At 46.7% G+C, this 25,957-nt stretch overlaps 10 protein-coding genes and 1 non-coding gene across 19 annotated transcripts; 5 read left to right on the top strand and 6 right to left on the bottom strand.

Annotated features, from left to right (window-relative positions):
* Window positions 1-5: 5 nt before the first annotated feature.
* LOC9652712 (pentatricopeptide repeat-containing protein At5g39350) lies at window positions 6-4,409 on the top strand. 4 transcript variants are annotated; one of them, XM_024671460.1, is made up of 14 exons: window positions 6-143; window positions 202-270; window positions 330-508; window positions 565-706; window positions 770-866; window positions 927-989; window positions 1,044-1,144; window positions 1,196-1,233; window positions 1,286-1,343; window positions 1,400-1,474; window positions 1,525-1,673; window positions 1,739-1,978; window positions 2,030-2,253; window positions 2,302-2,387. In XM_024671460.1, exons 1-13 carry the CDS (start codon window positions 21-23, stop codon window positions 2,235-2,237), a joined length of 1,542 nt encoding a protein of 513 aa, XP_024527228.1. In that variant the 5' UTR covers window positions 6-20; the 3' UTR covers window positions 2,238-2,253; window positions 2,302-2,387. The 4 variants fall into 4 exon arrangements, with proteins under 4 accessions (XP_024527228.1, XP_024527229.1, XP_024527227.1 ...); XM_024671461.1 differs by having other exon boundaries at window positions 2,308-2,379; XM_024671459.1 differs by having other exon boundaries at window positions 2,030-2,353.
* On the top strand, window positions 4,296-7,134 carry LOC9652267 (polycomb group protein FIE2). 2 transcript variants are annotated; one of them, XM_002966431.2, is made up of 15 exons: window positions 4,296-4,391; window positions 4,471-4,663; window positions 4,718-4,783; window positions 4,834-4,956; window positions 5,017-5,097; window positions 5,152-5,244; window positions 5,293-5,368; window positions 5,421-5,500; window positions 5,540-5,611; window positions 5,666-5,725; window positions 5,790-5,886; window positions 5,952-6,015; window positions 6,067-6,126; window positions 6,193-6,274; window positions 6,320-6,479. In XM_002966431.2, the coding sequence occupies exons 2-14, from the start codon at window positions 4,472-4,474 to the stop codon at window positions 6,248-6,250; spliced, it is 1,122 nt and encodes a 373-aa protein (XP_002966477.1). In that variant the 5' UTR covers window positions 4,296-4,391; window position 4,471; the 3' UTR covers window positions 6,251-6,274; window positions 6,320-6,479. The 2 variants fall into 2 exon arrangements, 1 of the variants encoding a protein (XP_002966477.1); XR_002991980.1 differs by adding an exon at window positions 6,688-7,134 and having other exon boundaries at window positions 4,370-4,663; window positions 6,320-6,409.
* Window positions 7,135-9,148: 2,014 nt separating this feature from the next.
* LOC9652266 lies at window positions 9,149-10,479 on the bottom strand. The gene is made up of 4 exons (XM_002966098.2): window positions 10,349-10,479; window positions 10,055-10,170; window positions 9,778-9,983; window positions 9,149-9,565 (listed from the first exon to the last, which is right to left on the bottom strand). The coding sequence occupies exons 2-4, from the start codon at window positions 10,157-10,159 to the stop codon at window positions 9,289-9,291; spliced, it is 588 nt and encodes a 195-aa protein (XP_002966144.1). The 5' UTR covers window positions 10,160-10,170; window positions 10,349-10,479; the 3' UTR covers window positions 9,149-9,288.
* Window positions 10,480-10,723: 244 nt separating this feature from the next.
* LOC112345112 (pentatricopeptide repeat-containing protein At4g02750-like) lies at window positions 10,724-12,694 on the top strand. The gene has a single exon (XM_024671190.1). The coding sequence runs from the start codon at window positions 10,724-10,726 to the stop codon at window positions 12,692-12,694; it is 1,971 nt and encodes a 656-aa protein (XP_024526958.1).
* A 9-nt stretch (window positions 12,695-12,703) lies between these two features.
* Window positions 12,704-15,154, bottom strand: LOC9652711 (actin-related protein 4). Its single transcript, XM_002966097.2, has 20 exons — window positions 15,086-15,154; window positions 14,939-15,030; window positions 14,794-14,877; window positions 14,668-14,741; window positions 14,523-14,603; window positions 14,412-14,472; window positions 14,278-14,327; window positions 14,172-14,226; window positions 14,039-14,116; window positions 13,927-13,980; window positions 13,810-13,863; window positions 13,700-13,760; window positions 13,588-13,639; window positions 13,468-13,534; window positions 13,349-13,414; window positions 13,232-13,294; window positions 13,113-13,175; window positions 12,996-13,060; window positions 12,870-12,938; window positions 12,704-12,812 (listed from the first exon to the last, which is right to left on the bottom strand). The coding sequence occupies exons 1-20, from the start codon at window positions 15,096-15,098 to the stop codon at window positions 12,767-12,769; spliced, it is 1,248 nt and encodes a 415-aa protein (XP_002966143.1). The 5' UTR covers window positions 15,099-15,154; the 3' UTR covers window positions 12,704-12,766.
* On the top strand, window positions 15,133-17,802 carry LOC9652265 (T-complex protein 1 subunit eta). Its single transcript, XM_002966430.2, has 14 exons — window positions 15,133-15,201; window positions 15,322-15,579; window positions 15,639-15,764; window positions 15,815-16,018; window positions 16,075-16,244; window positions 16,296-16,431; window positions 16,487-16,603; window positions 16,658-16,777; window positions 16,846-16,944; window positions 17,006-17,095; window positions 17,146-17,233; window positions 17,302-17,390; window positions 17,458-17,532; window positions 17,587-17,802. The coding sequence occupies exons 1-14, from the start codon at window positions 15,187-15,189 to the stop codon at window positions 17,692-17,694; spliced, it is 1,695 nt and encodes a 564-aa protein (XP_002966476.1). The 5' UTR covers window positions 15,133-15,186; the 3' UTR covers window positions 17,695-17,802.
* A 767-nt stretch (window positions 17,803-18,569) lies between these two features.
* Window positions 18,570-20,164, bottom strand: LOC9652264 ((+)-neomenthol dehydrogenase). The gene is made up of 3 exons (XM_002966096.2): window positions 19,789-20,164; window positions 19,528-19,707; window positions 18,570-19,428 (listed from the first exon to the last, which is right to left on the bottom strand). Exons 1-3 carry the CDS (start codon window positions 20,062-20,064, stop codon window positions 18,943-18,945), a joined length of 942 nt encoding a protein of 313 aa, XP_002966142.1. The 5' UTR covers window positions 20,065-20,164; the 3' UTR covers window positions 18,570-18,942.
* A 730-nt stretch (window positions 20,165-20,894) lies between these two features.
* Window positions 20,895-22,887, bottom strand: LOC9652263 (COMM domain-containing protein 4). 4 transcript variants are annotated; one of them, XM_024671453.1, is made up of 12 exons: window positions 22,719-22,887; window positions 22,518-22,621; window positions 22,403-22,473; window positions 22,219-22,351; window positions 22,041-22,167; window positions 21,912-21,999; window positions 21,790-21,855; window positions 21,686-21,728; window positions 21,529-21,639; window positions 21,389-21,469; window positions 21,155-21,307; window positions 20,895-21,090 (listed from the first exon to the last, which is right to left on the bottom strand). In XM_024671453.1, exons 4-12 carry the CDS (start codon window positions 22,256-22,258, stop codon window positions 21,020-21,022), a joined length of 780 nt encoding a protein of 259 aa, XP_024527221.1. In that variant the 5' UTR covers window positions 22,259-22,351; window positions 22,403-22,473; window positions 22,518-22,621; window positions 22,719-22,887; the 3' UTR covers window positions 20,895-21,019. The 4 variants fall into 4 exon arrangements, with proteins under 4 accessions (XP_024527221.1, XP_024527217.1, XP_024527219.1 ...); XM_024671449.1 differs by having other exon boundaries at window positions 22,041-22,351; window positions 22,518-22,642; XM_024671451.1 differs by having other exon boundaries at window positions 22,041-22,351.
* A 135-nt stretch (window positions 22,888-23,022) lies between these two features.
* LOC112345181 (protein preY, mitochondrial-like) lies at window positions 23,023-23,833 on the bottom strand. 2 transcript variants are annotated; one of them, XM_024671454.1, is made up of 4 exons: window positions 23,730-23,833; window positions 23,575-23,607; window positions 23,470-23,524; window positions 23,023-23,300 (listed from the first exon to the last, which is right to left on the bottom strand). In XM_024671454.1, the coding sequence occupies exons 1-4, from the start codon at window positions 23,804-23,806 to the stop codon at window positions 23,199-23,201; spliced, it is 267 nt and encodes an 88-aa protein (XP_024527222.1). In that variant the 5' UTR covers window positions 23,807-23,833; the 3' UTR covers window positions 23,023-23,198. The 2 variants fall into 2 exon arrangements, with proteins under 2 accessions (XP_024527222.1, XP_024527223.1); XM_024671455.1 differs by lacking the exon at window positions 23,575-23,607.
* Window positions 23,834-23,908: 75 nt separating this feature from the next.
* Window positions 23,909-23,981, top strand: TRNAR-UCU. Its single transcript has one exon. It is a non-coding gene; the product is annotated as a tRNA-Arg (tRNA).
* Window positions 23,982-24,474: 493 nt separating this feature from the next.
* LOC9652710 (histone H3.v1) lies at window positions 24,475-25,918 on the bottom strand. The gene is made up of 3 exons (XM_002966094.2): window positions 24,950-25,918; window positions 24,811-24,894; window positions 24,475-24,747 (listed from the first exon to the last, which is right to left on the bottom strand). Exons 1-3 carry the CDS (start codon window positions 25,533-25,535, stop codon window positions 24,605-24,607), a joined length of 813 nt encoding a protein of 270 aa, XP_002966140.1. The 5' UTR covers window positions 25,536-25,918; the 3' UTR covers window positions 24,475-24,604.
* Window positions 25,919-25,957: the final 39 nt, after the last annotated feature.

Below are 25,957 nucleotides of genomic sequence, written 5' to 3'. Positions count from 1 at the left end.
AACAAATGTTTTAGGGGAAAATGCGGTCGCTATGGACGCTCACGGTGTTCTTGGGAGGCCTCTGGATCGCGTCTTTGCTCTACGGCGAGCTCCTCGCGTTTTGGATCCCCCGGTGGAGCTGCTCCTGGCCGAATCTAGAGCAGGCATTCGCACGTTTCCTCCAGGAATTTTCAATTCTCTCACGCAAATTCTTTCTGGCAGAAATTTGCGAGCACGAAATTACCGCCGGGAGAGAGGCCGCTGAGAATCGTCCTCATTGCCGATCCACAGGTTCGTGTTCTTGGCAAATTCCCCGAAATATTTGCCTCTCCTGACACATCGATCGATAGCTGACCGACAGGACATCGTATGGAATGGATCCTCGCTCGCTCCTGCTGAAGATCATCCAGTTCTACTCCGATATCTACATGAGACGGGCATTTCGATCGTCTGTGCTCGGTCTAGAACCAGATGAGATCCTTTTCTTGGGAGATTACTTCGATGGAGGACCTTACCTCGCGGATGACGAGTAAGAATTTCTTCTAGCTTATAAATTCTAGCTCTATAAGAACAGCTCTTCCACAGGTGGGAGGAGTCTTGGAAACGTTTCGAGCATATCTTTGATCAGACCCAAAGAGGTTTGAAGTCGAGGAAGAAAATTCCCACGTATTATTTGTGTGGAAACCACGACTTGGGATATCATGAGGTGTTCTCTCAGAAACCACAGGTATCGTTTCCTTCTCTCTGTTTTCTGTTTTTCTTTGGCTCGAAACTATGGACTTTTTCGCAGATAGCACAGAGGTACCAGAAGAAGTTCGGTGAAACCGATTTCATTCACAACATTGGTAGCTTGGACTTCGTGTTTGTGAACTCGCAAGCTCTTGATGGTACGCGTTGGAGCCAGTTTTCTCTTTGTGTTCTTACAGTCCAAACGCTCTTGTTCACAGGTTCAAGAGCGGACCCTTTCACAAATGCTTCTTGGAGTTTTGTTGAGAAAGTCGCAAGCTCGGGTAAAGCAATGCTGTTCATGGTTGATTTTTGTTTTGATTTTTTCTATTCCACAGACCGTGCAGCTAGGCCTATGGTTCTGATGACACATATACCATTGTTTAGACCAGACAACACACCCTGCGGATCCGATCGAGCGTCCGACGTTATTAATCAGGTAAGCTTCTCTTAGGCGATTTCTAAGGTGTTCTCACTGTTGATTGGCTAGAGACTGAGAAGGACGAACTGGTCACCCGGAAGGGTAACGTAAGATGTTCCTCCACAGTGACTGCAACTCAACTCATTTACTGTTTCACAGATATCAAAACTACTTGACGGATGGAACGAGTCAGAAGCTCCTCAACTTGACGAAACCTGTACGCTTGTGTATTACATTTGATTTAGTTTGCAAAGAAACTCGTGTTCTTCTCAGGTTATGGTGTTCTCGGGTCATGACCATGACCAGTGCAAGATTGTTCATGCCACTCCCGAAGGGTTTTATCCAGAGGTAAGATCAGATTTCACTAGACAAGCTTCTGTAATTTGTGACCTTCGCAGTACACAGTGGGAACGTTCAGCTGGCAACAAGGAAATATATATCCCTCCTTCATGATGCTTTCTGTGCCTCGAAGCTCATCGGCAATGACAGACACAATCATCTCGGAGAGCCTTTGTTTCCTTCCGGCTCAAGATTTCAACTATGCATGGTATGAAAGTATTTCTTTTCTTTTCTTTTTTCTCTTCGTTACATGGTAACTTTGTTGCTTCACAGGTATGGTGTCCTGTTCGTGATATCTGTACTCGCTCTGTTCTTCTGGCCCAGCCAGGGAATAGATTTGTGGCAGTCATTTCGTAGCCTCTACGACGCACTCAAGGCCGGCTCTGAAGGTGTCAAAGCCAAGGACGAAGACGCAGAGTGGGAGATGCTCTGGGACGCGGAAGGTGGCATGCATCTCGTAAAGAAAAGCCTCCCACAAACTAGCGTCTCTTCATCTCAAGGCTCCGAGCGAAGGTTAGCCTTGCGCTACTTTTTATCAATCTTCTAACAAGGATTTTTCTACAGAGGAAACGTCATCCAACGAGCAACAGCAAAGTCGAAGGCCTCCACCGTCCCGGACGAAGTTACCGACACTGATACAAGCAGCAATCTTTCTCCGAGCAGCAGGAATAGATTTCGGCGAAGACTCGTCCAAATGGTCGGGCCATTGACGGTTCTCGCCACAGTGAACTTTTCTCTCTACATGATGCTGGTGATGAAAGACTGGACGTAACACTTCTTTCTCTCTGGTAAGCCATCTTCTCAAACCAGTTCCACTTCACTAAATGTTTTCCCAGATCCAGTGCTTCCAATTTGATCGCGCTTACTTCGAGTAAGTGATCGATGGCCTCTTTTTAAGCTTGTTTCCGCTGTATGGATTGCTTGAGCTTGGATCTTCCAGACGCTCCCGTGAAGTTCTCCTCCTATGCCTCACTCTTGCGGCAAACAAAGACTTTAGAGCAAGGCAAACTTCTTCACGCTCATATCGAAAAATTCGGCCACAGCTGCGATACGTTCCTGGGAAATCTCCTCGTCCAAATGTACGGCAGGTGCCAGGACGTGGACTCGGCCAGGGCCGCCTTCGACTCCATCGTACGGAAGAACGTCTTCTCGTGGTCTTTGATGCTCGCGGCATATGCCCAGAACGGGCATCTTGATGATGCCCGGAAAGTGTTCGACCACATTCCGGAACGGAATGTCGTGTGCTGGAATTCCATAATGGCGTTCTACGCGGAGAATGGCCGCCAGATGGACGCTCTACATCTCCTGGCGGTTATGGATCTGGAGGGCGTCCCGCCGTCGGATGTGACGGTCCTTGTCGCCCTGGAGTCGTGCGGCGCCGTTGGATGGCTCACCTTGGGGCAGTGCCTTCATGAGTCTCGAGCTTGCGAGCTAGGGCTTGTCAAGAACGCGGCAGTAGGCGCCGCGCTAGTGACGATGTATGGCAAGTGTGGATCGATCGAGCGAGCTAGATCGGCGTTTGTTGCTCTTCCCAAGAGGAATGTGGTGTGCTGGACATCGATGATCGCAGCGCTTGCCGAGAACGCGGAATTTTCAGATGCGGTGGGGGTGTTTCGATCGATGATCCAGGAAGGATTGAAGCCGGACGCCGTGGCTTTGATCACTGTTCTCGACGCTTGCGCGAGTCTTGGATCCCTGGCAATGGCCGAATCGGTGTATTCTTCTGGTTCTTGGCAGTGGAATCCCTCGCAGGATGTTAGAATCGGCAATGCGGCAGTGAATATGTTTGGCAAATGCGGCAGCGTGGAGAGATCGATGGAAATTTTCGACGCGATGGAACAAAGAAATATCGTCTCTTGGACAGGCATGGTTGCGGCATTCGCACAGAACAGGTGCTTTGAGCGGGCATTGGGGCTATTCAGGACGATGGATCTCCACGGAGTCTTCCCGGACGAGATCACGTTTGTGAGCGCAATCGTTTCCTGCGGCAGCCTGGGAGATCTCGCAACTGGGAGATTACTCCACCAGGAGTGCTGCGCAGCCTCGTCCTCCAATTTCGCCATCGCCAGCGCTCTGATCGATATGTACGCTCGATGCGACCACATCGAGCTTGCCAGGGCGGCCTTTGACGCGATCCTGCCGTACTGCTGCAAGGTCGGCGCCTGGAATTCGATCATCTCGGCTTACGCTCGCAATCGCCAGGGAAGAGAGGCGATGCAGATCTTCCGTGCCATGGATCTCGACGGCGTCGCGCCAAACGCGATCACCTTGATCACTCTCCTAGACGCTTGCGCCAACACCCCATCCCTCGCGCACGATCGATTCATCCATTCCAGCATAGCCGATCTGCAAACCCTAGAGCACGATCGCCGCGTCAAGAACGCGCTCATCAACATGTATGGAAAGGGCGGAAATTTCAGCAAAGCAAGAAGCATCTTTAAGAATATCCGCCACGCTGGCGACATCGTGACGTGGACTGCCATGGTGGAGGCATATGCCCAAAACGGCTATGGTAACATGGCAGTGGCGACCTTCATGGAGATGGAGCTCGAGGGGATTATCCCTAACGAGATCACATTCACGAGCATCGTCTCGGCGTGTACGCACTCCGGCCTCGTCAATCAGGGCTTGTTCTTCTTCGCGTCACAGATGGAAGATTACGGCATCGCGGCGCGCAGCGATCAGCCGCTGGTCGGGATCGTGGATCTCCTCTCGAGATCGGGGCATATTTCGGAGGCGGCGGGAGTGATCGATTCGATGCCATTCCGGCCACATTCCGCGACGCTGACGACGATCCTCAGCGCTTGCCGGATCCACGGCGATCGCCAGACGGGATCGGCGATCGCTCGCAAGATCGCGGCGGAGGAGCCGGAGAGCCGCGCGACGTATCAGCTGCTGTCCAACATCTATGCCGAGGGCGCGTCAGGTGAGTCGCAGTGATCTTCTCGTTCTTTCTTTCGCGAGATTTTAGGGTTCTTGAGGGTTTTCTTCGTTACTCGTGCCAGGATGAAGGCGGTAGGACCTGGAGCAGGACTGGGATTGGCTCCCGTTGTGGGTGTTGCCACTGCGAGCAAGAAGAAGCGCGAGTATAAGCTCACGAATCGACTCCAGGAAGGCAAGCGACCACTCTATGCCATCGCGTTTAATTTCTTGGATATGAGATATCACAATACCTTTGCTTCCGCCGGTGGAAACAGAGTAAGCGAAGTTCTCGTTATCCAATCTTGTTAGCTCCAATGTCGTTTTTTCCAGATTACAGTCTATCAGTGCTTGGAAGGAGGTGCTGTGGCCGTGCTACAGGCTTATGTCGATGAGGATGTAAGTTTTTTCTGTAAATCCATTCTTTCAATCGACCCACATTCCTCTAGAAAGACGAATCGTTTTACACAGTTACTTGGGCCTGCGATCTCAGTGGCTTGCCTTTGCTCATTGCGAGCGGAAGCAACGGGATTATACGCGTTATAGACTGCGGAATGGAGAGATTGTCGAAGGTTCGGCTTTTACGTTTTGGTGGTCGTGCTGAGTTGCTGATATCCATAGCTGCGTTTCAGAGCTTTGTTGGGCATGGAGATTCTATCAATGAGTTAAGGACGCAGAGTCAGAACCCGTTTTTGATAGCGTCTGCAAGCAAGGTAAAATATTGAGTGATCACTTGTGTTTTCTATCAGCATGTTTTACCTTGCCAGGATGAATCTATACGACTTTGGAATCTACAAACAGGTGTCTGCATCTTAATATTTGGTGGAGCTGGCGGTCATCGGAACGAAGTACTTAGTGTGGTAAATGCAGTCCTTTTTGTTTTTTTATTTTCATATGTTTTTCGACAGGACTTCCATCCATCCAATACATTTCTTCTAGCTAGCTGTGGAATGGACAACAGTATAAAGATCTGGTCGTTTAAAGGTTCGTTCAAAAGCTTGACACATCCCCAAATTGATTTGCTCTGTGCATCCAGATTTTTGGATATATGTGGAGCAATCTAAAACCTGGACTGACGTATCCTCTCGTTTTCCCACCAAATACGTGCAATTTCCGGTATGCAGCCACGTTCATCCTACTTATAAAAAGCTGTAGATTTTTAACGCAGTTGTACACTCAAACTACGTGGATTGTACTAGGTGGCTCGGCGACTTTGTCTTGTCCAAGGTTAAGCAAGTCCTTTATTTTAACTTCTACCACAAATGATTTTTGTATTCGCAGAGTGTGGATAATGAAATCGTTTTGTGGGAACCAATCTTCAGAGAGCATTCTTCCAACGACGTGAGCCTCTATTTTGTTTATTTTCATTTTTCTAGAACGGGCAATATCATTATCTCGTAAACAGGGTGCTGTAGATGTCATCCAGAAGTACCCAGTGCCAGACTGGGACATATGGTTTATAAAATTCTCGTGTGACTTTTACTTCAGTACCATGTCAATAGGTAAAAGCCCGCAGGCGATATCTTATAACTTTCTCGCGACTCTACTTTTCTTATCTGTGTGACAGGCAACAGGGAAGGCAAGGTTGTTGTTTGGGATCTCCAATCCAGTCCTCCGGGCTTCGTTGCAAAGTAAGATCTTATTGTTTTCGAGCTGAATGAAGAAACGTGCATTGCATGCAGGCTCTCACATTCGCAGTGCAAGTCGCCCATAAGACAAACAGCAACTTCTGTGGATGGAAGGTACCAATTCTTCTCATTCTTTCATCATTTTTCGGCGCTTGATGGTTTCTCTGCTTTTGGCTGTAGCACCATCCTGTGCTGCTGTGAAGACGGCAGCATTTGGCGCTGGGACTCTGCACCGTGACGATCAACTCAAAATTCCCAGCGGGTATTTTGTTTTTTGGTAAAGCTAGCTCTAATGGTTTATTTACAGGATCTTTACAATATAGTTCGGTACGCGTACATATACAAGACTTGAACTTGAGATCAAAGGAGTGAATTATCTGATTTGCATCTGATTTTGGTAAGGTCGGTAAGCTGTTGGACTTTTTGGGCACTGCCTCTAAATAAAAGGGCACCTCGTTATCTTTGCATTTGTAGTGCTTAGTGAGATTTTATAGTGCTTAGTGATTATTCATCAAAAAATGGCTTGCAATCTGCCATCCGTGTTAGCAATGCTGGTCATGATCTCTCTGGTTTCAAGCTGCACGGCAGACAGTTCTATAACTTGTTAGTAATTTGATCTCAAGGAAAAGCTTAACGCTGTGGTTCTAATCGATCTTTCTCTTGCTGTGCTTGCAGTTGCTAACATCACCAAAGACTTTGTCACGATCCAGCAAAAGCTCCAGTATTGCAACAAGACATACCCGCAAGCTTCAGCCTTCTTGTCTCCACTCATCGACTACGCTGGCTTGGGCACCACGGGCAGTCCTCCAAGTCTCATCGCCGTCCTGCGCGGGATCATAGACCTCCTCGATGATTTGCTGTTCGCAAACTTTGGGAGCACTCCAAAGGTGCCACCCGGTTTCTCATCATGCCTCCAGGAAGTGATCGACAAGCTACTCCGCCTTTTATACTCCACAACTGGAACTTACAGGATTCTCGTCTCGTTCTTGCTCGCAAGTGTATACCTCGTCAAAGGCATCTTGGTTCCTTGAGGCGAGAAGATCTTCAGATAGTTTGAGAAACGAGCATAAGCCATCTCTACATTGATATGAATAATAGTAATAATACTAAGATGCAAACCAATGATTGAATTATATCTCTATACAAGCCAGTAAAATGCCCCTCCTTCTTTTCCTCTGAAAAATCATCCATGTTTTTAGTATGGTCTTCATGCCAATGGACATATACCATTGTTTAGACCAGACAACACACGATGTGGATTCGATAGAGCGTCCGAAGCTATTAATCAGGTGCGCTTTTCTCAGCAATTTCTTAGGTGTTCTAACTGTTTCTCACTCACTTTTGATAGGCTAGAGATTGAGAAGGACGAGTTGGTCACCCAGAAGGGTAACGTAAGAGTCTTTTCCTTTACCCTTCAGCGTCCCAGAGCATCTTCCACTCTGCGTCTTCGTCCTTGGCCACCCTAGACTAGGCTGCCACAAATCTATTCCCTGGCTGGGCCAGAAGAACAGAGCGAGTACAGATATCACGAACAGGACACCATACCTGCGAAGCAACAAAGTTACCATGTAACGAAGAGAGAGAAAAACAAGAAAAGAAATGCTTTCATACCATGCATAGTTAAAATCTTGCCTCTCCGAGACGATTGTGTCTGTCATTGCCGATGAGCTTCGAGGCACAGAAAGCGTACTGTGAAGGCCACAAATCAGCTTGTCTTGGTCATGACCCGAGAACACCATAACCTGAGAAGAACACGAGTTGCTTCGCAAACCAAATCAAATGAAATACACAAGCGTACAGGTTTCGTCAAGTTGAGGAGCTTCTGACTCGTTTCATCCGTGCCAATCACTGCTGCTACTTATTATTCATCAATCAGTCAATCTAACCAGAAGTTTTCTACAGAGGAAACGCCTTCCAGCGAGCAACAGAAATATCGAAAGCCTCCACGAAGTTACCGCAAGCAGCAATCTTTCTCCGAGCAGCAGGAATAGATTTCGGCGAAGACTCGCCCAAATGGTCGGGCTATTGACGGTTCTCGCCACAGTGAACTTTTCTCTCTATATGATGCTGGTGATGAAAGACTGGACGTTATTCTCTCGGCTTCTCAAACTAGCTCCACTTCTCTTAAATGTTTTTCCAGATCCAGTGCTTCCAAATTGGTCGCGAGCTTCGCGCTTAAGTGATCGATGGCCTCGTTTTAAGCTTGTTTCTCCTGTATGGATTGCTTGATGGTTTCTCTGCTTTTTCTTTTCCGGTACTGCTGTGAAGACGGCAGAATTTGGCGCTGGGACTCTCCACCGTGACGACCAACTCAAAAATCCTAGCGGGTTTTGGTAAAGCTATTCGGAACGCGTTGAGATCAAGGAGTGAATTATTTGATTTGCATCTGGTTTTGGTAAGGTCGGTAAGCGGTACCTCCCTGGACTTTTTGTACACTTCCTCCTAATAAAACCGCACTGATTGTCTTTGCAGTTGTAGTGCTTAGTGAGATTTTACAGTGCTTAGTGATTATTCATCAAAAAAAATGGCCTCCAATCTACCATCCGTGTTAGCAATGTTGGTCATGATCTCTCTGGTTTCAAGCTGCACGGCAGACAGTTATACTTGTTAGTAGCTTGATCTTAATATCTATACTTGTTATCTATACTTGTTAGTAGCTTGATCGTAATTTGATCTCAAGGAAACTGTGGTTCTAATCGATCTTTCTCTTGCTGTGCTTGCAGCTGGTAACATCACCAAAGACTTCATCACGATCCAGCAAAAGCTCCAGTATTGCAACAAGACATACCCGCAAGCTTCAGGCTTCTTGTCTCCACTCATCGACTACGCTGGCTTGGGCACCACGGGCAGTCCTCCAAGTCTCATCGACGTCCTGCGCGGCATCATAGCCCTCCTCGATGATTTGCTGTTCGCAAACTTTGGGAGCACTCCAACGCTGCCACCCGGTTTCTCATCATGCCTCCAGGAAGTGATCGACAAGCTACTCTGCCTTCTCTACTCCACCACTGGAACTTACAGGATTCTCGTCTCGTTCTTGCTCGCAAGTGTATACCTCGTCAAAGGCATCTTGGTTCCTTGAGGCGAGAAGCTCTTCAGAAAAATTTGAGAAAAATCCAAAGGCCGAAAACATTTGATATGGTTTCTAGAAATAACAGTATTGATACTGATATTAAGGTGCAAACCAATGATTGATTAAAGGACTATATCTCTATACGAGCTAGCAAAATGCCCCTCGTCTTTCCACTGGAATGGAAAATCATCCATCTTCTTCTTCTTTTAGTATGGTCTTGGATATGGCGTCATGCCCACGCCCGGGCCGCCGCCAGTGTTGTAAGTCTGCCATGCGTTTTCCTGGGATTTGACGAAGCACAAGTAGTAGCCTTCGCTCAGGAGCAGCGTGAAGAAGGTGAAAGCGGCGCCGGCGGAGAAGACTCCCTTCCTCAGCGTCTTGCAGTCTAGATCGAACGCGCCCTGGTAGCCGCGAGAGCGCGTGCGGTACGCTGCTCGTGTCGATCCGGCCAAGAGGCAGAGCTCGGCGACCACGAAAGTGAACCTGGAAAGATCACGGGGAAAAGAAAAATCAGAACTTTCCCAGCTGCCAAGTCTATGGAGTGATAAATGATACGAAGGAAACATCAAACCATACAGAAAGTGAAGAAGTTGGACTGTGGAGATACATGGGAAGAAAATGGTTCGATGGTTTTGGATTGGTGGAACGGGATTGATGGTCGAAGAACTGAGATGAATCAAGAGAGATGGGCTTACCAGGAAAGGATGAAGAACACGACCGCGGCAACTCTGGATCCCCCAGGACGAAGTGGCGAGGAGCAACACAGGCAGCGAGTGACACCAGTGATGATAAGCTGACCCAAGAGCAAGAACAGGAACGCTCCAATGCCGAGACCAGTGGCAATGTCCTTGCTGTACCGGCAAGTAGTATAGGAATCACTCACGTCCGTCTCAATCGTGACCTGGTCGTGGTACCACACACAAAGAAAGGAACGTTAAAAGCCAAATAAAATCTGGAAGAGAAAGAACTTACGTGATTTCTCCGCGACTCCGCTCCAATCGCCAGCCCAAAAGCAATGATGTCAAACACCAGCGTCGCCAAGATCACAAAATACGAGGCGCCATAAGCGGAGCCCATGATCTCGCTACCTGATCAAGCGCTGTGAGAATTCACACAAGGAAAGGAAATGGCGGAGATCTGGGCGCTAGAGCTCGAAATACTGCCCGCATTCCACGAAATCTCAAGAAAAGAGAAGAGAATGCGTGGGAAAACACCGGGCACCGCGAGATGCCAAGCAAAGCCGCGGCGGATCTAGAGCTTGCTTACCAGTGTGGATTGAAGCGCCAGATCAAGGATCGCAGCTAGGGCGCGGAGCGTCTTCGTGCGCTCCTCCTCGGGCTTCGATAATCTCGCGATTGACGCAAACCACCGATGGATGTAACACGTGGACGGCCTCAACCGACACTGCTAAAGAGGTCTGGGGTTCGAATCGCGCCAAGGAGGATAAAGACACTCCACCCTCTGTTTGGTAGCTAGATTGCCAGTGACAGTTTAGCTATAGTATATCGTGATAGATGCTATAGCTCAAATAGCTCAAAAATTCTGGCAATCTTGGGTGATCCTCCACGAAGTATTTTGAGAACTTGGATCTCTTATAGATTGGTGTTCTTCTTTGAGGAGTCTATACGATGAGTCTCTCCAATGGTGGCACTGTTGAGCGAGCTCCGAGCGTGTCTAAAACGGTGTTGCGATTTGAGAGACTTATCGACCGGCAAAAGTATTCACGAGTGGATCTCGCAAAGCGAGTACAGAGACCACAAGGGCCTGGCGAGCCAGCTCGTTCTTCTGTACGGGAGGTGCGGCCGCGTCGACGAGGCACGTACGGTGTTTGATTCCATCCATGATCCGAACTTACAAGCGTGGAACACTATGACGAATGCGTATGCCCAGAACGGGTATATTGCTACGGCAGAGGAGATGTTTCACTTGACGAAGAACAAAGATGTTATCTCCTGGAACTCAATGATTTCTGCTTACAATATCAACTCGAAATTGCCAAATGCTAGCAAGGTCTTCGCGAAAATGCCTTCTTGGAATGTCTCGACTTGGAACACTATGATCACAGCATTTGCCGAAGAAGGGTATTTGTTTCAAGCTAAAGAACTTTTTCTATCTATGAAAGAGAGAGATGTAATATCATGGAACGCCTTGTTGAAAGGATTTGCGTTAGAGGGATCCGTCATGTCAGTGAGGTTCCTGTTTTTCTTGATGCCTCAGAGGACACTCCTTTCATGGAGTGTGATGTTTCATGCATATGCCCAGGGAAGGTTTCATGACGAGACTTTAGAAATCTTTCAGGCTATGCCCGAGCACAACTCGATCCTCTGGAATACTTTGATATCCTCATATGCTCAGAGATCTTCTCATATCGACACAGTCAAAGTACTTTTTGATGACATGCCTGAGCGAGATGCCATCTCCTGGAACACGCTTTTCGAAGCATATGCCCGTGGAGGATACCATGACAAAAGCAAGCTTATCTTTGCAAAGATGCCGGAAAGGAGCAGTGTGGCTTGGACCATTATGCTGCAGGTATATGCCGACAACAATGAGCTAGAAGAAGTGAAAAAGACTTTTGAAACAATGCAGGGTCATCAGGACAATGTGTGCAAGACAACTATGATCTTGGCGTATGCCCAAAACGGGCATCTCAGGGATTCCAAGGAAATCTTTGATCATATGACCCAACGCGACGTGATATCCTGGACTGCAATGTGCAATTCATACGTCCTGAACTACATTGTTTGCGATGCAAAGGTGACGTTCGATCGGATGCCTGCATGGAGCCTTGTGACACTAAACGCAATTTTAACTGCGTATTTCCAAAACCATCTCCTAGAATCGGCAGCGCAGTTGTTTGATACAATGCCCGAAAGAGATGTTGTGTCTTGGAATGCGATTCTCTCCGGCTATGGACAGAACCAAAGCTTCAAAGAAGGGATCAAAGCATACACTTTGATGCCTGGACACAATGCCGTGTCGTGGACAAGCATGATCGCAATGTTTGGGTGCAATGGAAAAGTAGTAGAAGCGAAGGAAATCTTCGATCTGATGCGTGAGAGGGCATCACTGGCGTGGAACTGCATGCTTGGCACGTATGCCCAGTCTGGGCATCTGGAGAAAGCAAAGTTCTCTTTCATGGTTATGCCGTTTCATAGCCCAACTACGGCGGACATTATGATTTCCATGCATGCTCACTCGGGGAACTTTGGTGATGCGATACGGATTCTCTGCCACCTTTGTTTGCAAGGCCTAATGCCCACCGACATGACCTTTCTGGGCATCTTGAGCGGATGCAACCACGTTGGGCTTCTTGGTCTTGGGCGCGAGTGTTTTGTAGAAATGCAGGGTGATTACAGCATTGCTCCCAGCAAGCAGCACTTTAGCTGCATGGTGGACGTGTTGGGTCGAGCGGGACAAATGGAACTTTGCGAGGATTTGATCAAGCATATGCCCTTTTTGCCAGACTCGATTGCATGGATCTCACTCCTGGCATCAAGTAAGATCAACAAGGATCAAGATTTTGCTAGGCTTGCATCTCGAGAGCTCCAGAACTTGATACCCAACCAAAGTGCACCATATCTGTTGCTCTCCGGTACTATAGTTGTGTAACACTTCGAAAATTCTATATCAGTTTCAGTTTCTCAACTTTATAATTACAAATTAGTCATACTTTTCTGATTTCTAAGGACATTTTCTTTGGACATACGATGGCCCGTGTTCTTCGTACCTGCGCTTGTTTGAGAAAAGCTCAGAGACCCGAACGAGGGAAAGAATGAAATCTTACTCTGCTTTAGAGAACCACATCTGTTGGAACGATCCCAAAGAAGCGAGAATACTTCCACCAATCCATACGCTGAAAGGAAACCGCACATTTATGGGTGAGGAGAAGTGTTCAAAATGTTTCTGTTACCTGAAGCGTCTCTCGATTGTGTTCCCACTTGCAAGAACCTTGACGCGAGCTGCTTGTGGTGCTTCCTGGAATAAATTTGTGTGTGCAACTCCCAGAGAGAATTTGAGTCAAGCAAACCTCAACCAAGTCCTTTTCTAAACGCTCTTTCAATTGCTGCATTGATGCGGTTCCGCCGGCGAGCTGCACAGAGCAAAGTTCATAAGAATTAAGATTTGCGAAAACTCAATTTCTCCTACCAAAATAGTGCTGAAGAGCTCTCTCCGGATATCAACATCGCATTTTCCTATGCAGTCGCTAACCTGGCGAGAAAAAGGAACCATAGCTCGAAGGGAAAATAGAATAAATTCTTTTACCATCTGTGGTAGTCCGCGTAAGGTGAGCCCCGTATCGACACCATATTTCTCCATCCCAGGTATTGTCTGCTCCGAAAAACAAGAGTTGAAAAGCCTGGAAAACGGACAGCAAAGTTTACCTGTATCAAGGCAGGATTGAACATAAGGTCCGGAACCTTGAATCGTTCAGCGCCAACTTCAATCGTACTGCAGTGAGTTCAAAGTTCCATCAGAGTATCGAGATAAGAAGACTAACATACTGGCCATCGGGAAGCTCATACGGAGTTGTAGGAATGTTGGCATACGAGTGTTCTGCAGACACAAAGAATAACGCTCATATGGGAAGAAGGTGAAAACAAAAATCCAGTTTACCATCGAAGATGCCATCCGGGACCCGGCAAACGGTTTCTTTGATATCCGCGGCAATCACTCTCTGATAGAGCAAAGGTCAGCATCTTCTAACTTCCAACGACAGCGAGTACCTGCATGTACCTACGATAGCTGTCGGTAGTGTTGGGAAAGTCGAGATTCACAATCTGAAAGAAAAAGCATACAAAACGTACTGTCATTTGCGTTGCGCGTTTAAGAAAAACACTTACTTCGAACTCCCCGTTCACAGGTTCTTTTTTTTTGAACGAATACCTTGGCCTGATCTGCAAAAAAACTAGCCAGTAACTACCAAATGAATACAGAACCGAAGCCAAGACTTACATTGACATTCTTCGATTCCAAAATCTTCAAGAGGCAATCTGTGAGGACTTCCCCGCCAATTGGGGACCGGAGAACAGCCTAGAATCCATCGGCATGAATTAATACAAACAAGTTAAAGATCGGCAAACTCAACCTTGTGCAGAACATAGCCATCATGTACAGCAGCAACAGTAGTAGAACCGCCACCGCTGCAATCGTTCAACACCATGAATAGCTTTTCCAGCAAGAAAATAAATTACCAGTCAGCAACAAGCGACGTCGCTCGTCCAGATGCGAACGAAGTGAGAACCTGAGAAAAAAGAGAGAGAAAGACAATCACACGAGATTGGAATGATAAATGAAGAAGACTAAAAGGAATAGAAACCACACTTACAGCATTCTTCGCAAGGAAGACCGCAGGCACACCATATTTTTCAAACATCAGCTCCACAGTCCTGCATCACGAAGAGTATGACATGAAAGTTTAAGTTGAGAAACAGCTTACTTTTCTCTATGCTGTTGAGGATTAAAAGATGCCTCGGCAAGTAGCATTGGATGCTCTTTGGGATCTATCAGCAGCCGTTCCCTGGAAAAAGGAAAAGGAAAAAAACGTTACTTCAGCCATTCCTGAGAAAAGATGAAGTAAAGACTTGAAAGCGTGATCCCAGATGCTCTCAACTATGTCCCAATCTGCGACGAGACCATCTTTCAATGCCGGAGAAACCTGTCACAGAGCAAAGCTTCAATTAAAAACAGGAAGAATGACAGAAAAATACCTCCATGAAATCGCGTCTAAACTGTATTGCTTGATTTCCCACATAGTACGTACTGCTCGGTTTTTCTCCCACAGATCCTACAGCCTGGAAGAAATTCGCACGAAGAAGAAATATGATAAGATTCTAGCAAAAAATCTCTTCTTACCGATGGAAAAACAGCTTTGGGAGCGTCCTCTCCAGCGTATCCCGCCTTGCAAGAATGCGATCCCAGATCCACGACAATGGCGGATACCTCGTCTAATCACACGAGAATGGTCACGATCCAGCATTGCCGCGCACAGAGCGAGCTCACCTCCGCCATACATCGCTTCCCTTTCGCCCTAGAGCCCAAAAAGCCCTAAAACCTCGATAGCCGTTTAGGGCAGGGTTCTTGCTGGAAAGAAGGCGAGAGCGATGGCGGCGATGCTGGTAAGCTCCCTCTCGCTGGTTCTTCTTCTTCTTCTCTCTCTCTTTCGAGCTCGATCTCGAGCGCGCGGCGCGCGCGGCGCCATCGATCCATCAAGTTTCATCTGATCGTGTTCTTGGCAGCAACCATCGATTATTCTCCTCAAAGAAGGCACCGACACATCGCAAGGGAAGCCGCAGCTCATCAGCAATATCAATGCGTGTATCGCTGTGGTGGATGTGGTGAGGACCACTTTGGGTCCTCGAGGAATGGACAAGCTCATCCACGACGACAAGGGGACTACCATTTCCAACGATGGAGCCACGATCATGAAGCTCTTGGACGTAGTTCATCCCGGCGCCAAAGTTCTTGTCGACATTGCAAAGTCGCAAGACGCAGAGGTTCTCACACTTCCATTTCCTAAATGAAAGTTCCAAAAAACGTTTTTTTTTTTCCACAGGTGGGGGATGGCACGACTACCGTTGTTGTTCTGGCTGGTGAGCTCTTGCGAGAAGCAAAGCCTTTTGTCGAGGAGAATGTCCATCCCCAGCTTATAATCCGGAGCTTCAGGACCGCTGCTGACTTGGTAACCTTGTAGCAACAAGTTGGAGTTAAGTCTTTTTGTTTGTGCTATAGGCTGTCCAGAAGATCAAAGAAATAGCAGTCAGCATAGAGGGGAAAAGCATCGAAGAGAAGAAGTCGCTCCTCGAGAAATGTGCCTCGACTACGCTAAGCTCGAAGCTCGTGGGTGGGGAGAAGGAGTTTTTTGCGAAGATGGTCGTGGAGGCCGTGACGGACATGGGAGAGGACAGAGGATTGAAGATGATTGGCGTGAAGAAAGTAAGAAATCTCTTGCATTTATGATGTTGAGGTGACTCAAGTGTTTTGTACTGTAGGTACCCGGAGGAACAATGCGCGACTCTTTCTTGGTTAATGGAGTTGCGTTTAAGAAAACATTCTCGTACGCTGGTTTTGAGCAGCAACCAAAGAAGTTTGACAACCCGAGTATTTTGCTTTTAAACATTGAGTTAGAGCTAAAATCGGAAAAGGAGAACGCTGAAATCAGGTATTTCAATTACCACTGACTGAATCTCGTCATGTTTGAACGACAATGTAGGCTCTCGGATCCCTCTCAGTATCAGTCCATTGTGGATGCGGAATGGAACATCATTTATGACAAACTGGACAAATGCGTCAAAAGTGGTGCCAAAGTGGTCTTGTCCCGTTTGGCTATTGGTGATCTGGCTACTCAGGTACTATCTCTTTATCTTTGTGTTTCTTTTTATTTATCTCACATGCTCGCTTCAGTACTTTGCAGATCGAGATATCTTTTGCGCTGGGCGTGTTGTAGAAGAGGATTTACAACGTGTGGCCCGCGCGACTGGAGGGGCTGTGCAGACTTCCGTCAACAATCTCATTCCTGACGTATGCGCGACTGTAATATTTGGTCTGATTAACTCACAAGGTGTAAATCTGTAGGTTCTTGGATCGTGCGAAAGATTTGAAGAGAAGCAAGTTGGAAATGAGAGGTTTAATATTTTTACGGGATGTCCTACCGGTGAGACTGCAACAATTGTTCTCCGTGGCGGGGCGGATCAGGTGCGTTCGTTTCCGTCTTTGATTTTTCTTGTTTCACGAAAGCTTCTATCTTTTACTTGCGGCATCAGTTTATCGATGAAGCAGAGCGTAGCCTTCACGATGCCATTATGATCGTTCGTAGAGCTCTAAAAAACTCCACGGTTGTTGCCGGAGGGGGCGCTATAGATGTAAGTCTTGGAGGCCTTTTTTTTTCCCTTCATTTCGTCATCGGTGTTCTTATTGTTTTAGATGGAAATAAGTCGATACTTGCGACAGCATGCACGGACAATCCCTGGAAAAGCTCAGCTTTTCATAAACGCGTTTGCCAAGGCACTAGAGGTAAGGCGTTTTACTTTTACGTTGTACCACATCCTCACTGGGCTTTTCAGGTGATCCCACGGCAACTGTGCGACAACGCAGGATTTGATGCCACAGATGTTCTCAACAAGCTCAGACAGAAGCATGCTCTCCCGTCAGGTTCTCGGTTCTCCTTTTTTTTTTCTCTTCGGTTCTCTTCTCATGGCGATTTCTTGTGCGGCTTACAGGAGAAGGTGCCTTGTATGGTGTAGACATTAACACCGGTGGTATAACAGACACATACGCTAACTTCGTGTGGGAGCCTGCAGTGGTGAAGGTATAACAAGCACTGTTCTTTGTTTGGTTTTTCAGCCAATGATAACACCACTGTTACATATTCGCAGATCAATGCGATTACCGCTGCGGCAGAAGCTGCAGCACTGGTTCTGAGCGTCGATGAGACAATCCGGAATCCAAAGGTAAAAAATTCGAGCGCTCGAGAGTTGAAAGAGGCTAAACTTGAATGTGTGCAGTCGGAGAGTGCCCAGGGTGAAGCAGCCGCTAATGCAATGGCCGGACGAGGGCGAGGAATGGGAGGAATGATGGGCAGGGGCCGAGGAAGGGGAATGAGGCGGAGGTGACCATTTCAAAAGGAAAAAAAAAAAAGAGGAAGAAAGAAGAAAGATTTTTGTTCTTTTTGTAACACTTTTATTTTTACTAAAACCCAAAACTAGTGGCTATTTAGATAAGTGATGAAAGGCATTTATCTTTTGGAGCATATAGATCTGTGCAGTGATACAGTGTTTAGTAATCTCCAAGAGGAAGATTGCCAGGTTGGCATTGGGATGGTTTAGGAGTGTAGTGGAACTTGAGCCTTGTTTGCCTATAGTCTTATCAAAAACTGATTTTTTTAGCATTAGATTTGTGGCTTCATTTAAATCACGTCCCACTGATGCTTTCAGAAGCATGTTTACAAGAAGAAGGCCCACAAAATAAACATTCAAATACTTTGGGTGTAGCTTTGAACATCAATGTTATAGTCAAGGTCCTTGATTCTACATTCTAATCAATGATCAATTTTAAGTATATATTTAAATTATACCAAGTACCTAGACTCTTTTTGTCGGCAATAGCTCTTCCATTCGTTCGTCGCCTCCAAACGCGCACCGTGTGTCCTCTCTCGCCCGCGAAATATCGCACAACATGTTACCATCCAATGAAAACCATCCAATGAAGACGTCGCCTGAGCAATCGATTCGATGGGAAACCAGGTGTTAAAGCTGTCCGATACGTTGGTGTCAGAGTAGATCAATCTGGAAAACCAGTTGTCAGAGTAGATCTTCGAGGGGAATCTAGAAACCAGGCGCTCTCTGTTGTTTTTTCTCTTCACCGTGGGAACAAGGCAAAGTGTTGATAGATAGACGCCGGATGAGCCATGCGTTCGCGTCGATTTGCACAGCCATGCTCAGCGGTGCTTCTCCTCCATTTCTCCCACGTTTTTCTTGAGCATATAATCTTTTTCTTGAAAGAGCGTAAGAGCTTTATTTCTTTTGCGCAAAAGAAGTTTGCTGCTTTTCTTAACTTTTGTTGGTCCCATCTGTAGTTCGATACTAACATCACCAATCCTCTAATGCTTGTACTCGTTTGCCCAAGACCACATACAGCGTATGTACAATGTGACACCCACCATACACAAAAAATTTCCACCAACATATGTCCCATATGTACGTAAGTCATTCAAGGCAACGCGCTACCAACCATTCCTTTCTCGAGGGATGTTTTAAACTCGTTTCATTAACCACACTAAACATTGACCACCCCACAAATTTACATTTCTTGCATATTGTACACACCTTGCATCCAGATAGACAATGAATTCTGCTGAACTTTCACTTGTGGTGCGTGTAATTTGCGTTATCCAGGAGGTGCTTCTTGATGCCCTCGGGATCATAGATGAGCTTGCCGTGGTAGAGGAGTGGAATCTCCACAAATCCCACGCTCTTGCGATCCACAAAGTAGCCACCCGAGCTGGGCGGCGGTGGCTCCAGTGCCAGCCACACTGCAGTGAGTGCACCCTCGGACGGAGAATGCCCCGTGTGGCCTGACATAACGCAACTTGTGTGCCCCGGAGAGGTGCAGTTGATTCCGAACTTTCTGCCCTGGGCTGCCGTCTCTCGGGCCACAAGCCGCGTGTACGCATTCAGGGCCATCTTGGCGACGCAGTAATCGGTTCTTGCATACATCTCCGGCCACCCTTTGCCGAATTGCTTGCCTTCCTCGACATCACGCAGATATGCGCTCACAAAGTCGTCGATGAGCTCCTCGCTCAGGTTTTCCACGTCGGAGAGCTTGTCCTTCCATTCGTTGCCGAGGATCTAGCATCACCAGAGAGGCAATTGTGTTGGGAACGTATAGACGTGAACAAGGAAAAAGGGAAATGGAACAAGAGAACTCTGGGGAGGAGTTTTGCATACGTCTAGGCGTGATCCAAGCGTGCTAAGGTTGACAATGCGAGGCCCATGGTCGGATTCTCTCATGAGTGGGAGCATCTCCTTTATGAAGCGTTTGGTGCCATAGTAATTGACTTCCAGCACGGGTTTTGCTTCCTCGAGGTTGTGATGAACAGGATCCAGCAGCAGCCCCGCATTGTTCACCTGGAAATTAGTTCCACATTGACAAGAAGAAAGGAAGGGTATGAGCAGTGACCAACTATGAACAGTGACCAACAATCTTACAAGAATATCAATCCCTCCAAACTTGTTTTGGATCCACTTTCCAAACGCTTCCACAGATTCCGGAAGTGTGATGTTCAGAGGGGAGGCGTAGACCTTGAGCTTGGGATCCGCGCTTATCAGATCTTGAGCAACCTTTTCCGCCGCAACTTGGTCGCGGAGCGTCAGAACAACAGAGATACCTCGGCTTGCCAAGGCTTTCACGATTTCCAGGCCAATTCCCTTGCCAGCACCAGTGACCACTGCCACGGTTTTCTCGGACCACCATTGGGTAGCCATGATCGATATACAAGGAAGAAGGAAGAAGATATCTAAAGCCACACAATTGTGGCTTCATAGCTGGGCCTTTTAAGCAATCTGTGTTAAAATTCTTCCCTGACGAAAAATCATCTAATTACTAGTTCCATTACTTGTTCTTGGTCAATACTTTTACTCACATAAGAGTAGAAAATTACAACCGTTGGATTGAAGAATATTTTAGCATATATCTAGAAATGCATTCAAATAATTTGCTTGGCTTGTTTTAAATTTATAATAAAAATTAAGAATCTTGATGAATAATAAAAAAATTTATAACTAGAATCAAATATCTTGTATCATATATGTATGTATGACCTGTTCCTTCATAAATCTTAGAAATCATGCAATGTTTGTTATCAAAGCTAGCATATTGCATATGAGATAAAAAAATCAATAGTATAACATAAATCAATTTCTCTTTGGAATTTCTTATCAATTTTTGTCAAAATGGCAATCTTGGCCTCCAACTCTTTTTGCAAATGAAAGAAAAACCAAAATTTTAGCAAATTTTATGATTGATCTCACTCTTTTACATACTTACATCATTCTTACAGATGCAAGAAGCTGTGAACTTGAGGTAATTGCAAAAAGAGATCTTACAGTGAAAGAGTCCTAGGAATAAGCAGTAGCTAATAGCAGTGATACATATATTTTTGTGATGAACAGTCTTTGGTAGGATTAGTCACAATAATCTAAAGTTATGTAGAGTTTTATCTAAAGCTATTTAACAAGATGCAAATGATAAATGTCATACTTGTTACTTGCTCTTGAACTTATTTTAGTGTTCTAGGCAAATAGTATTGGAAAAATCAAGAAAAAGTTAAAGATGTTCTGATTAAACACTTGGCTATTCGTTTTGTAGGGCTTGTTTAAGGACCACTACAAAATTGACCTAACAGCGACCAAAAAAGGACCCATCTCTCATTTTCAGCCTTTATTTGCTACTCGTCGAAGTCCGCGTAGCGTTTGAGAGGTTTTCCATCAAAGTTCTCGCGCTTTTGAGCTCTGCAAGGTTTGTGTTTAGAAGAAGACGAGAAAGCGAGAGGAGGAAAAGGCAATAGAGAAAGACCTGTCAAAAGAGCTGTGAGCTTTTCGTAACTTAAGTTCATATCGGTGTTCTTGTCCTCGTCCTTGTTGTTAATCTCACAGGGCTGACTTAATCGCAACAATATATCATTGCTGGCCTTGTGCACTTGCCATCCAGTAATACATATCGGAGGAACTGCAAGGAAGTAAAGAAAAACAAGAAAGAGCTTTAGCCAAGCACATATATATAGAAACAAAACAAGCATCTGGTCCTTACTCCGTGGAGTTTGTCCCGAGAGCCTTGACAGCAATCTATCTTTGCTTTCCTTGTAAACAACGCAGAAGGAATCGGTAAGCTCTGTAGCAAGCTAAGCTCAGGGCCGCCGTTTTATAACAAAGAAAGGAAAAAGAGCCTACCCGCTGGTAAACCGAGCTGTTGAGCTTCTTTAGAAACGGTGACGTCGTCCACATCAAATCTCGCTGCACTGGTTATAAGAAAATGGAGTGCTGCGATACATGCCTTGATATCTGCAAAAGAAATCAAGTTGCTTCGATTGCACTCGTTTCAACTCACCAAGAGAGGCACTCGCTGAGGCTACTTCCAACGCTTTCTCATACTGGGCAAAGAAAAGAACAAACGAATCAGGGACGACACTAATCAGTAAGCTTGACACTCACATCAAAAGCTTCTCCCAAGATCTGGCGAAGTATTGCGAGTGTCAAAAGCTGAAAGTCTGCAGAGCTCTGAAAAGACTCCACTCACTTAGATACTCTAGTCGTGAGAATCGGATACCAAGTACCAGTTTGGAGAGCGTGTAAATTCCGGAGAGGACCCAGTCTGGAGCATCTTCTCCACCGAAAACCCGAAACTTCATCCTCGCTAGAGCCCTAAGATCTGATAATTACAGGTGTTGGTACAGCCTACTTACTCGAGCTCAGAAAGCACTTGCGTCACCAACAAAGCTGGAAGCCGCTTCCTTGGGATCCAAAACTTTCTCCCGGAATCGCAAGACCTCGAGATGCCAACGTTGTCAGATTCTGGTCGATCCTTCATGCCTGTCCATAAATGTATCAGCGACCATTGTGTGCAACCAGAAATAACAGGACCCATAGCTTTCGATTCGTCAGGACGATTCCAAGGTGGCATGTATATCGTCTCCCGTCAACAAAGCCGGTGCTTATATATATTCCTCTACGCGCGATTCCACTCCACTATAGCCTGTGTCGGAATTATTTGGCACTGGAACAACACAGCGCTGGTAAAATCGCAGACCAACTTCCAAGATGTTACCTCAGTGCTGGGCAAGGCTTACACTTTAGCACCCATAATATCCCACTGTTGGCCTACTTGTATTCTCTTTCCTGTCAAACGAGTAATAGAGAAGTAAAAAACATATGTGGTCTACCTTTAAAGGATCCATTGGCCATTTTCCTCCCTCTTTCCTCCATTTTTTTAACCTGTCCATTTGATCCGGATCCTTGTGAAAGATCGCATTGTTCCCAGTAAAAGCTACAACCAGGTTATGTTAGTCTAAGCAGCCTTTTCAGCTGTTGAGAGGATACGCTATCGCTATATAAATCAAAAGAAAAAAACTAGCAAGCCATACCTCGAGTCACCTCGGAAGGAGATAAATGGCGAGAGCTCCTGTTGCAGTAGCAGTCTTCCTGGTTCTTCTCCTCCTATCCTTGCTCCAAATCTCTCCTGCTGCAGGTTTGTTGTGCTGAAAGAAGGTCGTTCTTTCCGCTACTAACAGATTTGAACTTTCAGCATCCAATCCAGTAGCACCGCGTAAGCTGCTTCTAGTCGTCTTGCATGATGGAGAACCCGCTCCTCCTGGAAAGGTCTGATAACTCTCTTCTTCTCAAACCGTGTTTCTTCAGTAGCAAGCTTTAGAGAAAAAAAGAAGAAAAGAGGGAAATCACCTGACAGTTCGTTTGAATTTCAACTGTTTGCAGCTATATCACTCGTCTCGCTGGATTTCCGAAGAAGGCAGCTTTGATGAGCAAGTCTTCCATACTGACTATCCCAACCCACACCGGGGACCTTCACCTGGTGGACATTCTAACAAGCCAGGAATCTAGAAACTTTACTCGGAAGCCTGCGGTGCTCGAGCCGAGCGAGAGATATCCTCAGTCTCTTCCATAATTCGTCCGTCCAGGGGTATCAGATTAGGAATTCCATCGATGATCTGCGGGAAAAGCGAGCAGTCAGAAGGAATGACCAAGAGAAACACACGCATAAAGAAGAAAAAAAGAAGAAAGAGAGAAGAATAAAAAAAAAGAAGAAAAAAAAAGTAACCAATAAAGCTACGAAGTTTTGTAAGTCACAGTCGTGTAGAGCACTCTCATCACACGCACCGGATATGCGACGCCCAGTTCGTCGCTGATGAGCTCCTGTCTCTTCTCACTATATCTGTGAATGATGGATCATCAGTGAGCATACCAGTGTTTTTCAGCATCTACTCTATTTTCTTCCGAGGATTCGATGCCGATTTCCTGGCGGCAATGATAAACAAATGAAATAGCAGGGAATTCCAATCCAGTACAATGCCAGGCGCGACGAAAGAGAGAAGAATTTTTGCTGCCTATCGATTCCATAGGTCGATGATTGATCGTACCTGAGAGCCGTCTTGCTGAGCGGGCACACCAGGAACTCGAGCAGCTTTGGATCGAACGCGCGCTTGGCCATCGCCATGAAAATCCACTCCCGGTGAAATATTTCTTTCGGGGGAAGACGAAAATTAGGGTTTATGGAATCTAACAACTCGATTTTATACCACTTTCTTTTGCAAGTGCCGCTCCCGTGGCCTAATGGACAAGGCATCTGACTTCTAATCAGGGGATTGTGGGTTCGAGTCCCACCGGGAGTGCTTTTAAAACCATCGTTTTAAGCTGTATGCCGTCGGATTTGAACGATATGGGCCGTTGGATTTTAAGCCGAGACGGGCCGTTGGATTTAGGGACTAGAGCTGTTATGAAGCGTTGGATGTAGGGCTTTTGGGTTTCTAGGTTACATTCTTTTTTGCCCGTGATGAAGCAAAGTCATGCACCACTCCAAGGAAGGATTCGTGCGATTCCTCTCTCTGTGCGGAGATGACTATAGGCAGCTGAGGCTTTTGGGTTTTAGATTTCAATGTTTCGTTCCCGATGATTATCAACGAAGTTGATAGGATTGATGCTCGCTCTCGTGGAGCAGAGCGTGATGCCAAACCTTTCTCCAAATGAGGGAACGAAAGAGATATAGATCGTGGTTCCTGGACAATCCCCATGATTAGAAATCAAAGTATTAGCTCTATCTGAGACAATGCCTGCTGAAAACTCTCAATGAGGGATTGCAAGAGAGGAACTTTAGAAGGTTGAAAGTTCCAGGGGATTTTTTGGAAGTTCTTTGATTTATTCGTTTAATGCACAAGCCTCTCGAGTCCTCCACGGCTGGGGATCAAGAGCATAGCCATAAATAATCTTTGTCTCGGGTGTAAATCTTCGCTGTCTGTCAATATGCGCTTAAATCTGTCACGGATCCAGGGGCCGGCAATCGAGTCCCCAGTGGTGTGCTACCATTGTCTTGCTGCGATTGAGAAGGGCTGCCTTTGCCACCCATAACGTTGAGCATCTTTAATCTCAGCATCTCTCTACCTGCGAGAAAACATCGAGAAAACTTTGATCCAGCCAAGCCAAACTTGAGAAACTTTCGCTTACCTTCTTCCATGGAAAGCATCAGAGCTCGGTACTCCAAGTTAAACGCATGCCCGCTACGAGCAGCGGCCGATAGAGATCTCAACGCTGCGAGGAGAAACTTAGAGCTACGATCAAACAGAAACGAACTTTTGGAACTCACCTTCGAGGAGATCTTTCTGGTCAGCCTCGTCACAGAGCTTGAGAAACGCTTGCAGCTCGAGGAACCGCTTGTGGTGGCTTTGCAACGACGATTCCTCGCTCGAGTTTGACGACGGACGATCGTCACTGCTCCCGCCTGGAGTTGCCACCGACGGGGATTTGCCATGATCTCCAGCGGCAGTGGAGTCGCTCCTCCGGTTTGGAGTCGTGCTCGGCGATGGAGTCTCCTCGGTGGTGACTTCCATCTCCACGTCCGTGTCCACCGACAGCAAAGTTGGTTCTCTAGACGAGAATGTTGTTGTGTCAGCTTGGATTGGAGCGTGGGCCGGGAATGTTAGTATCTTCGAACTAGGCCGCCTCCAGTGGACTTCTTCGTTTCCTTCTTCTTGCTCGTGTTCTTCGTGTTCTTCCTGTTCTTCCTGTTCTTCCAGCGTTTTAGTAACTTCTAGCAGCTCGATATCTTCGTTGTCTCCTTCCTCTTCTTCCTCGTCACCGTCTTCTTGACGGCTTTTACAATCGTTGCCCGACTCATCTTCTTCCGCCAGTAGATTAAAATCCATCGCCGCTGCTTCGCTGCTATCCATCATTCTAAGGGACTAATCCTTCCTGGAGTTCTTCCGCTACTGCGATCTTCCCTAGACCTCATACCACGACCTTATCCGATATTACCATGAATTATCCCATGCCAGGTCCTCTCCGATGGAAATCTCGAGAAATTCCTCCAGGGATCGCAGCCGCCAATCCGGATTTCGCGGGAAGCCGCAGAATTACACTGCCGGGAGAGCCGCTCGCGGCGCCCTCGCCTGCCCTACCTCGTCTCTTCGTCGATTGGAGCCCTAAACATGGCGCAGAGCTACAAACCGCTACGCGCAGCGCCTCAATCGTCCTTGGCGGAGATCTCGCCTCGCCGATCCCAGGCCAAATCGTCCACCCGCTCGCGAGAAACTGATTGATTCTCTCTTTCCCCTGTTCGCTAACGGAAAGCAAGGGGAGGATATTCGCAAGATGC

Source organism: Selaginella moellendorffii, unplaced genomic scaffold, assembly GCF_000143415.4.
Source record: "Selaginella moellendorffii unplaced genomic scaffold, v1.0 SELMOscaffold_7, whole genome shotgun sequence".
Lineage (NCBI taxonomy): Eukaryota > Viridiplantae > Streptophyta > Lycopodiopsida > Selaginellales > Selaginellaceae > Selaginella > Selaginella moellendorffii.
Note: the sequence above shows the minus strand (reverse complement) of the source record. Positions and strands in the feature narration are given on the sequence as shown.